This window comes from Lottia gigantea (genome assembly GCF_000327385.1).
Source record: "Lottia gigantea unplaced genomic scaffold LOTGIsca_32, whole genome shotgun sequence".
Lineage (NCBI taxonomy): Eukaryota > Metazoa > Mollusca > Gastropoda > Lottiidae > Lottia > Lottia gigantea.
The window spans coordinates 1,831,964-1,843,368 of record NW_008709073.1 but is presented as its reverse complement, the minus strand read 5'-3'; the positions used below and the strand labels follow the sequence as shown (position 1 = coordinate 1,843,368).

The 11,405-nt window shown below is 33.7% G+C and overlaps 2 protein-coding genes across 2 annotated transcripts; one reads left to right on the top strand and one right to left on the bottom strand.

Moving 5' to 3' along the window:
* Positions 1 to 1,405: 1,405 nt before the first annotated feature.
* On the bottom strand, positions 1,406 to 2,248 carry LOTGIDRAFT_119936 (hypothetical protein; the record flags this gene model as incomplete). The annotated part of the gene is made up of 1 exon (XM_009058044.1): positions 1,406 to 2,248. One exon carries the CDS (start codon positions 2,246 to 2,248, stop codon positions 1,406 to 1,408), a length of 843 nt encoding a protein of 280 aa, XP_009056292.1.
* A 2,263-nt stretch (positions 2,249 to 4,511) lies between these two features.
* LOTGIDRAFT_162109 (hypothetical protein) lies at positions 4,512 to 11,144 on the top strand (the record flags this gene model as incomplete). Its single annotated transcript, XM_009058043.1, has 8 exons — positions 4,512 to 4,586; positions 6,792 to 6,854; positions 7,316 to 7,368; positions 8,051 to 8,107; positions 8,678 to 8,724; positions 9,814 to 9,866; positions 10,363 to 10,423; positions 11,092 to 11,144. 8 exons carry the CDS (start codon positions 4,512 to 4,514, stop codon positions 11,142 to 11,144), a joined length of 462 nt encoding a protein of 153 aa, XP_009056291.1.
* Positions 11,145 to 11,405: the final 261 nt, after the last annotated feature.

Here is an 11,405-nt window from a genome sequence, read left to right as displayed (position 1 = left end):
TCTTCACCGATAATAAATCTTGGTCAAAGATCTAACGTGTCTGAATCTGGATCTAGATAGGTCACAGGTGGGTCTTACTTCTTTTTAATTTAGAATCTTTAATTCGAACTCTGACAGTTACCAAAATAACGAATAAACAGTAGCACAGGATCTTTCTTGACGCCTCTGCTGATGAGACTTACAAGATAAATGGAATAAAAAACCTTCTTTGTTTACATTTTGATTCACTCAGGTCAAATAGCGCCCCCTTTGTCATACAGTTCTACAGAGTTATCTTTCTTGAAATCTTTCGCTAGTGGTCAGACCATAGTCCGAGAAACACTGACTTCATCCACCATCTTGGAGGATTCTGAGGATGGGAATTGCAGACTAGGAGAAATATAGACCGAAAGATCTGCTTCTATTCCTGCTTCTGGTAGACAGTTTGACAGTGTAGAGACAGAAAAACTAGGCCATATTTTGTGGAGATCATGTAGCCTACAAATTGTCTCAATCTGTGATAAGGAGAATATGATAAGATAGATAAGGGATAACAAGGGACTGTGATAAGATAAGGGATCAGTGCCGTTTCAAGGAAGCATAATGTGGGTGTGTGTGGGGGGGGGGGGGCGATCAGGGGCCACACACTGTTCACTTTCACTATGCAATATGATAAAAAAAATGGATTAGACTATCCATAAGAATAATGAGATAAAACGATCCAGACAGGTTAGCGAAGTCAGCTTGGACATACTACATTTTCCGTGAGCGTAATCAGAATAGCTTCAGACGCATGCAAATAATCCTAATTTTGAAAATTTAACTTTTTTTTTTTAACCCGAATCCTCTTCAATAGAAACGAGATTGCTAACCGTAATGGCCTTAGATGTAAGGAATCAAAACTTTTTTTTCAAAATATTATTGGTGGTCTCTTCCATCAAGCGGTGCATGCCATCAACGAGAAAAAAAAGACCTCAGATGCAAGATCAACCATGAACCAGCCGAATCTAGACCGATGCCGATGAATCGAATAGACTCCAATGAATTGAATAGTTTGCTTTGTTATGCCAGGGGTGTGACCATTCTTCGTGGTTTTTGTTCTTAAATTTATGAATTGTCACAACCGTGGAATATTTAACCATTTATTATACCCGAACATGCGGTATTTTAATCCTTGATACAAAATAGCGGATAAAAGTTTAAATCATTGTTCAGCAAATATTTCCGAGTGATAAACCTTACTTTGAAATGTGTTGTAAATATAAGTTAGGCACAAAAATCAAGGATAAACTGACCCTTAATATGTAATATTTCAAACGAGTCGAGTCGGACCAATATAGCCTATTACTTGGGTACAATTGAATTTACATACATAATTATTACAATATATTGGAAGATTTCAGAATTTCACATATAGTTAATCAAATTAACACAGATGAACACCCGGTCCTTTCCCATGTGCTCTAACCATACTGCTGAGAAAAGAGACGTATGTTGCCGACCCAGTTACATTCCCTATCTGAGCAGGATTACGGCGAACAGTATGACAATGGAATGCTTTGTCTTTTGAAATATCCCCAGGTCCCCAAGTTTCCACTTCCACTATGTGCCAATCTGTCAATTTTGGGTCCGACACCAACCGACATTGCACCCCATCAAATCCAAGATTATGTGCAGCCAAGGCAGCAACGGCCATTGTATTCACATTATTTGGAGCTAAGGGACATAACTCTCTTACTGGTCCGGAGTACAATTCAACAGCAGTATCACCTGTCACTCGTGAGTTCTTTTCTTTGAGGTCACCCTCTAGTTTGAAACTGTATGGGTGTTTTGAAATTGTAACTTTCAGAGCTTGAAGAGTGCCCCTATCGGCCATTTTCTTAATATCCTCTCCACCCCAAAATGCCCCACTAGGTACATAAAGACCATGTACTCGGGCAGCTTTTCTAAGGGTGACCTCCAAGTCTTTATCCGCCAATGCCGTGGGCGATCCAATCATGTAATCGGCATATTGGAGAAATTTAGCTCCGTATTCTCGAGTTATACAAGGATGAGCCACTTCCACTATCAAGTCCGGACTGAAAATGGCGAAATCGTTCAAATCTTTTAAAATGCAATCACTTTTTACATTGCCTTCAAGGGCCTCCGTAGATCTATTCCAAACAAAGGCCAGTTCAAGATTGTCGTTGTCCTCTATAGCTTTTGTTAAATAATGTCCCATATTTCCATATCCGACAACACCAACGCGTATTTTACTTGCCGACGTCATATTTACAATACTGAATAATAAATTCAAAATAATAACTCAAAATCGTAGTGTATCATGTAGTAAACTCCTATACAAATGCTTTATCTCTTATGTGTAGCTGTTTTTATCAAGACGTACATAGCATGTAAAGGCTTAGTCTCGATTATTTTATCACAGTTGGACCTTTGCCTTCCGCCAAAGGGTAAAAAAAAACTTCAAGCGATAAAGTCTTCTAAAAATTTGATTTGAAAAAACATAAACTCAGACCTAGAAAATAAACTTTGAAATAACATATGATTTCAGCTAGGCCTACATATGTGTTAGGCTATATCACAAAATTTGTTTTAGTTGCGACCGTTAGTTGAATTTAAAAATCCTTCATCAACTATAAATTACAATGAATGCGTATCATTTTTCTATTCTATTTTTCTATTTAATTAAGATATAATCGTAGACGAATTAGATGTCTGATATTCAATCTGGTAATGGTATCAGCTGGATATATTTTTCATAGGCTACGCTAAAAAAAATGTGTGTTAGATGGTGATGAGAACATAGTCTCATGAAAGCACTGGCCTAGGTCCCAAAGTAAAGATTTATGATAAAACAAGGTGCAAGTCAAAGGTTAAGTTAATTAGATATGTTAACTAAGGATGTCTCTGTAATACTATCTGTGGTAGTAGCCTTTCTTTAGATGAAATAGCTGAAAATATAAGAGTCAACATTCTTCTGATATATCAATAATCATCTAAAGATGGTATGTTGGTTTCACGGGATATTGGTCTCATGTTGACTAAAATAGATTTAAAAAACCCGTTAATTGCCTTTGATCTTTTGATCTAAATAATTAGCTTATACATTAGTAAAAAATAAGTAGATTAAAATTAAATGTTTGCAGATAAAAAGAGAACAATAGATCTCAAAAATTGACGACAATTTTTTTAATAAAAAATTAGGATAATACGATTTTTATATAGATATAATTTTGAAAAAGTTAACTTTCAAATCGAAAGTCTAAAATAAAATACTTTTTTGACTTTTAAAATGTTCTGTGATTTGGTTGACCGATGCCGTTTGTCTGTTCTGAGAAAATCAAAGAACATCAGACGACATATACCAGACGATTTTAAAATGGGAGAATTTAGGGGAAGATGTCGCACTTTAACAACAGAAAACGTTAGAAAAGTTTTACACAGCATACGTCAGGTAGGTCTAACGTTGAATTTCTATGTTGCTTGATTTTTAATGAATAAGATGGATTCGCTATACCTTGTTTGGTTGATTTTTATAGGATCATAGTCCGGGAATTTTGAATATGAAAAACTTAGAGGAACAGATTCGCCATTTTCGGGGATTGATTTGGGCCTTGTATATATGTAAATAGTCTTCAGTACTGGAAATTTACAAAAAATGGCTTAATCCCACCAAAAATAGGAATTTCACTTTCTATTTCTATATATATATCTTCTTTATATGACAGAGTCTCAAGAAAAGATGAGTCGTCATTCTAAATTAATTCTGGACACACTGTGAACACTATTACTGATTAGCTTAAAGTGATACTACGTCTTAGAATGAAAATAAGATTTAAATTCTCAAGATGGTCAATATGAGTATATATTCATCAGTGAACTTACCTGGTGTCATAAAGTTACAACAGAATCCCTGTAAAATCTAGAAAATTGGAAAATTCATAAAACTAAGTAATTATTGAAAAACGCTTAATCTTAATATTAAGGGGGGGGGGGGGGCAAGCCGGGTCAGCATTTTTTCATTCCTCCATCCGTAGAAACGCCTCTGAACCTTAAACACAATGAATGCTCGCAAATTATAGGTGGATGATTTTTCAAATATTTCTGTTTTTCTTGCCAAATTGGACTGTGAGAAGAAAGAGGCTACAGTTTTGATCTGATTTGGAGAGGTTGAGAAGTTACCGCCCCGTACACTTCAGCAGATTATATTAAGGCGTATATCATTATTAGTCTAATATTAGATATTACCTAATGAAATACAGGATCTTTATCTAATAGAGAAATAATGGACTGTCTGTAAATAATGTTAAATACGTAAATTCATTCCACCTACTCGGAACTTCCTTTTTCATATCCTACACAAAAGGCGAAACAAGTGGGCCCCTTATCACGAATTGAGTTATTGTGTATCAGGACCTTTAGAAGACTAAAGGGACGCAACTCTTGAACCTGAACCAGGAAGAAAATAAGGAATTTTAAAACTTTGGTTGAAAGTGTCTTGTCAAGCTTTCAATCATTATTTTTGGAAGAAAATGCCTAAATCGTTGCCCCCCTATGAAACCATTGTTAGATGGACAGTTAAAGATGTTGTAGAATGGCTTAAAGAGGTAAGAATTAATAGGTGTTTGTATGTGAAAAGTTTTGTTATATTGTAATGTAGGCCTAATATGCATTCATATTGTTATATTGTTATATATATAGAATTGAATGTATATCAGTAGAATATATCTTATATTGCCCTCAAGCAATGCAAAATTTGAAATTGATTTCAGTTTTCTGATGTAGGGCTACAGTTAGACATGTTCTTATATGTCTAAAATGGAGTTAAAATTTAAGCAGTTTTTCTGTTTTAAAGGGATTGTAAGGAGGTTATCTAAAATTTTTATGTGTATCAGGGACACTGATAAGGCTTCATGTGACTTATTTGCAGGAACCACAGACATCTGTTTGAAAATTGGAATGCTGCAAATTGATACTATCAGTGTCCCTGATACACATAAAAAATTTAAATTTAGATAACCTCTTTACAATCTCTTAAAAGCGGAAAAAATGATAAAATTTTACCTCCATTCTAGACATATAAGATCTGAATCAAAACATTCTGTAGCATGATAGAAAAAAAATATCTGAAATCAACAGTGTCTTCTTCGCGAAACAATCTAGAATATATTTCTTTATCGGTCTACAATTGATGTATCCATGCACTATTTTAAGAGTGAAAATATTTTGTTATTGTAGGACAAATATTATATAAATTCATAGGGCATACAAAATATTAACATTAAATTAATTGAACACTAAAAAAATGGTCATATAAGAATATAAAAGGCTATATTTAAGAAAATTGGTTTATATGGGCAGTATGCAAAATATTCATTATTGAACGAGAAAATATTTCTAAAGTATGCTATTTATATCTATTTATCTACTTGATCAAACTGAATTTGTTTTAAAAGTGTTACATAAAAGATGAAGTGTACTAATTGTTGATTAAGCATTTTAAACTTGTGTTGGTATTGAACTTTATAATGGCTCGATATTTTTTGTTGAAATCTTCAGAATTAACAGGAGACATATAGTGGGTCACCACTTGAAAACTCTTTTATATGCCATATTTTATGGACATTTTCACTCTTATGATTGTTTGAAAGCTTGTGAAAGAGCAGATCTTGGGATCAAAACCTCTTATTTGTAGCTTGGAAGATTGTAAATAACCTAAAATCACCAAAAAAATAACCATCCATATTGAAGTCAGTTTCAATGCCTTGTAAAATATCTATTTTTCTGCGTATGAAAACAGTAAAACCTTGTAAACTGTACTATAATGAGTTATTGATTGAAAAGTGAAAAGTTTTCGAATTACTTTAAAGGGTTTGAATTGTTAAAGGGACAGGTGCGTAATCATACTAGTCTCAGATACCATAATAGTGTTCACAGCTCACTGTCTAAATTTAACCTACACATCCATGTGTGTCCAGAATTATCCATATTTGAATATTTAAAGGAATTATGTGATCATCATACATTTCTAGTACTTCTGAAGGCTATTTACATATATTCAAGACTAAAATCAACCCCCAAAAATGGTGCATCTGTCCCTTGAAAGGATGAAAACCACATATAAGCGATAACTAAAAATTGTATCTCAGCTCCATAAATTGGTAAAACAAATTTTTAACTACTACTTTTAATGAAAAGAATCTCTAAAATTCAAATTTTTGTTGCCCTATTTTTGAAAAAAAAAATTTACCATCAAAATTGAAGGTTAGCACAAAAGTTAGACCTATTGTAACAGTCATCAGGAAATAATCTTTATCAAGCTAACCCAACTGATAATTATCACAGGCCATTAGGCCAAGTACACTTTTAGGACTATCATGATAGTAACCAGGAAGTAGGCTGATACAGTGTCAAAAGATATCAGGAAAACCACCCAATATCTGTTAGTAATTGTATCATTCATAACATATTTCTATCATTCATTTTCCTCATCTGCTTATATTTCATTCAGTTATTCATTCAGTTATTCATTCAGTTATTCATTCACTTATTCATTTATTCATTCATTCATTTGTTCCTTTATTTGTTCCTTCATTCGTTCCTTCATTCGTTCCTTCGCTCATTCATTCATTCATTCATTCATTCATTCATTCATTGCTTCCTTCCTGCTTGCTTGCTTGCTTCCTTCCTTCCTTCCTTCCTTGCTTCCTTCCTTCCTTCCTTCCTTCATTCCTTCATTCCTTCCTTCATTCATTCATTCATTCATTCATTCATTCATTCATCTGTTATGTTTTTATCTGTATTATATCTAGGCTGGCCTAGGTGAATTTAAAGATCATGTTACTAAACATAATATTGATGGAAACAAGTTAGCAGTAAGTATCATATCAATCTCTCCTTATTTTGATTCTTTACATTTTCTTAACAGCATGTTTCTACATGAGTTTATGCAATACATGTAGTTGATGCCCTAGACAGTCTACAATGAATGAAAATGGCATCAAATTAAAGAGCTGCGATCATATGAAAGTCTTATGTATACTGTATGCTGTAGTTAACCCTTTAAACTCGGAGTGTAAATCAAATTAAACGTCATATAGGAGCCTACCCTTAACTCTCCTTAATATAAGTAAAAGCTTATGACGTTATTGTTCTGTGATGTCACTTGGTAATGACAGATTTACTGGCTGGTTTACCGGCTGCTCAGGTATATATTGTGTAATTGTGTAGCCGGTAACAGGCCGCTAGAGTTAAAAGGGTTAATCATCAAATTAATGCAGGGTACAAAATTTCACCAGAAATATAAACTTTTATTATATTTCTTTGATTATTTCAGTCTCTGTCAGAATTCGATGTTAATAATTTTGTTGGAAAAACTAAAAAGAAAGTGTAAGTATTTACAAAACATCTTTCTTTGGTTTCATTCAATTTGAGCTTTCATGTGTACAGAAACATGGTGATCTAATCTCCATTGATGAGACTGTTAGCTCCATAGCAACCAAACGTTAGTTTTCAAAAGGGTTTTCTGGCTGAAGTGAAGGGAACCGCGGTGGCTCAGCGAGTTAGACGCTTGCTCACTAACCTGAAGGTCCAGGGTTCAATCCTGGCATTGGTCGAGATAATACCTTCTTGGGATTTTTCAACCCGGTTCCCCCTGTCAGTGATGCAGGTAAGAAGGGCTGACATGGAAAAAGCGTCTAGTCGTTTGGATGGGACAATAAACCGAAAAAGAGCAGGCTAATGCCGCTGTCCTGGCAAATTCCCTCATTGCACCTTGCAATGCATGGCGTTGTCTGTCTTCATCAGCCCACATGGTGCAGAAAAGTAGGACGTAAAACTCCATTCATTTCATTTAATTTTTCTGGCTGAAGTGGTACACTTCTGGCTTCCATTTGTACCTTACAGATTTCCTGTCTGTGGTTCATGTAATTGTAGGAAAAATGTGTCAAGATTATGACTTCACCATTACAACTACATTTGCCCTTGAAGTCAAGTCAGATCAAGTGTTTGGCTGACTAAATTTTTGCAACCATGTGTTTAATTTTTATGTCTTTTTTTATTTTTTTTGTAGAGAGTTACAGAATTATATACTTACCATTAAGAAGCCAAAGAATGTACAATCTCGAGCGTAAGTTCTCTTGCATTTCTAGTTTTATCAGCCATCCTGGAAAGCTTAGTGCTGACATGAAAAGTACATCAGTGTATATATGATCTCAGTGATTCCAATGAAATGGAGTCCTACTTTTTTAAAAATTTGATTGGGTAGAAGAAGATAGGCAATGCTTTACAGTGTGCAATGTGGGACATTTTGCAAATACAATTGCATTAGCCATTTTTCTCTAAATAAACCAAGTATTAACAATCCTAACTGCAAAACGAAACCTGAAATCCAAAAACATCATAGTGACAAAACATTAGTAGCAGCTAATGAACTTTTCACATGAGGAAGTATATCAATTATAATTTAGTTAGTATTTCATAATGAAAAGTGGTATCGGGTGTCTAGAAGAATAAGCATACCCTGCCTGTCAAATCTGAAAAATCTAGACCAATGCCAAGGTTGAATACTGAAAGATATTTCTCTTGAATTGTAAGTAAATTTTGACTTTTACCAAGGAAAGTCTGTAGTATGGTAAGTCATGATAAAGGATGAGATTTTATTATATTTTTTGTTAGAAATTGAAATATTTTATTTCAGATGGAATCCACCTCCACAAAAACAGTCATCATCTAATTCTAAGAATGGTGAGTTAAGTTTGTTGCAGAAAACTTCATTCACTTCCTCTATACATTCACAGAGTTAATCGTGATTTATACTAATTGTAGCATATCTAAATGCGTTTAGACTTTAGAAGCTTGTCCGAGATATCTTTCAAAAAAGGGGTGGAGCTTCACCCGTGCAATCGCATCAAAATTAACATGTTGTACCATAGCTAAGCTCCACCTACTTTCTTCTAAGATTATAATTGGCTTCTCTTTAAGTTATTCAAGTACGATACAACAACAGATTGCTAATAATAGATTTTATTGTCACATGCTACAGTGAACCCATGTGAAAAATTTGCACACATCTACCAATGAACTACAAATTTCCTTAGTGGTGTCCGATGATGTAATGATGCCGTAATGATGTCATCTCCTATGACAACGTGGGATGCGGCGTATGAATACACAAAAACTTTCAACTAAAAATAGACAAGGCGAAGGAACAAATCTCAGTTGATTATTTAAGTTATTTGTTTCTCTTACAGATAAACTTTCTAATGTTTTTTTCATTGGTTTGTAATAAGAGGGTTCAATAAACCTCTCACTATTTTATTTGTATTGTGCATTTATACTTCATCGTCAGCCTAGCAACACAGGGGCGGGGCTTAAAGTTAATTGACAGAAGTTGTAATGCTGTTTTGTGACGTCCCACTTTTCTGACAATAATGATAGGTTTAACTATATTAAAATGCAAAAATATCTACAGTCAATCCACAATTGTTTGTGGACACAATAGAGAGCTGGTTACTAGATGGATTTTGATGAAACTTGGTGTGAGTGTTTGTAATCACCCAAGAATGAACCCTATTGAAAATCAGACGAATCGAAAAATATTTACTATGAGTTATTGCCCTTGTTCTTGAATTGTAAGCTGTAAACAAAACCCATGAAATATGAAAATTTCACTCTCAGAAACATTCATTTATTAATAACTCTTGTCAACCTCCCAGACAAATTAGCTGCCATTACAAATGTGGGCGTATTACGATGGCATCGCTATTTTTTGTGAAACACACATTTTCAGCAAATTATTTCTTCAGATTGACATTGTTTATTTTCTTTCCTTAGGTTATGATTCTGGTTCAGATGATTCAATCTACAGTTGGGGAGATGAATTTTCAGTAAGTTATCTTTGGATGTACCATTTTGTGTTACCATGGTGATTTGACAACTTCTAGGTTCAGATAAATTTGAATCAAACCACCCCAGTCTGTGCTGCTGTGGTTCAGCATGAGTTTTGAATAGATACTGTGGGTTTTATATCATCTCTCAAGGAAATATTTTATCAAATTCTTAAAGATCAAATGACAATTTAGATTTATTCAAATTTTCCTTAAACTGAGGCTCCGTGTGCTACAGGTTGTACACGTTAAAGATCCTTGGATCCTTGGAAATCGAAAAGGTGCAGGCCAATGCCACTGTCCTGGCAAAATTATTCTCATTGCATGGCGTTGCCAGTCTTCATTAGCCCACATGGTGCAGAAAAGTAGGACTTAAAACTCCATTCATTTAATTTTTTCAAATTTTCCTGACCAACTGTCAACCATTTTGATTTGGAGAAAATTCAGAAAAGGTCACCTTGAAAGTCAGTTTTAGTTTATAATATTGTATTGATAGGATGATGATGGAGGCAAGGGAGGTAATAATGATGATGATGATGATGATGAAAATTATGTAGGTAAGTGGATTTAAAGTTTAACATTTTTGAACTTAAAATGGATGAAAAATATTATAAGGGAATTTCAGTTGATAATGCCCCTTCTAGTCAAGAAGTGAGTTCTTAACTAATGGTAAACAAACTAGATGTCAAATTGTCATTTTGAAAAGAGTTTCAGTCAGCTGAAATTAAATTGTTTTTTTTTGGTCAAGACTAAATTACAGATGTCAGTCCTTTAACTGAATTACTAGTATGGCATAATGTGAGAATTCAGAATTTGTTAGTAAAACTGTTTGAAATCTAATGACTAGGGCTGGATATCGATTAAAAAATTTAGATCAATTATCGAAGACAGACTACCTATCAATAATTGATTAATAATCAAAATAAGTTAATTGAGAAACCCTGTAAATACTAAATTAAAAACATGCCAAAATTCTTAATTTCATGGGTTATTTTTGTGTCACAGAAGTATATTCTTGCTTTGATCAGTTATTATAGTTTATTGTGGGTATGTTATGTGCTGAAGAGATTACTACTTGTTAACAGGTACAGTGGAAGGTAACTTTGACATATAATAGATTATGAAATTTGATAATCGATAATCGAAATTATAAATTCCTAGTGATAATCAGTTATTTCGATCATTTCAACCAGCCTTACTAATGACCCTATCATATTTTTAACAGATAAGTTGATCAATCCATTATCAATGCTAGGATTCACCCAAAACAAATTTTAACCACAATTGTAAGAAATATGAAGAGAAACTGTTATTTTTGGTAGTGTATTAAAAAGGTTTTAAATTTTGTCATGACCGGGCCTTTACAGTAGTTTACTACATCAAATGCCTTATGCTAAATTTGACCAAAAAAAAAAAATTTTTTTTTGAAAATTAAAACTATGGTATCTGCTATAGTTTATTATGATGGCTACGGTAAGGGTAGTTACTACTTGAAATTGCAATGAAAAACATAACTGACTTCATTGACAATTAGATAAT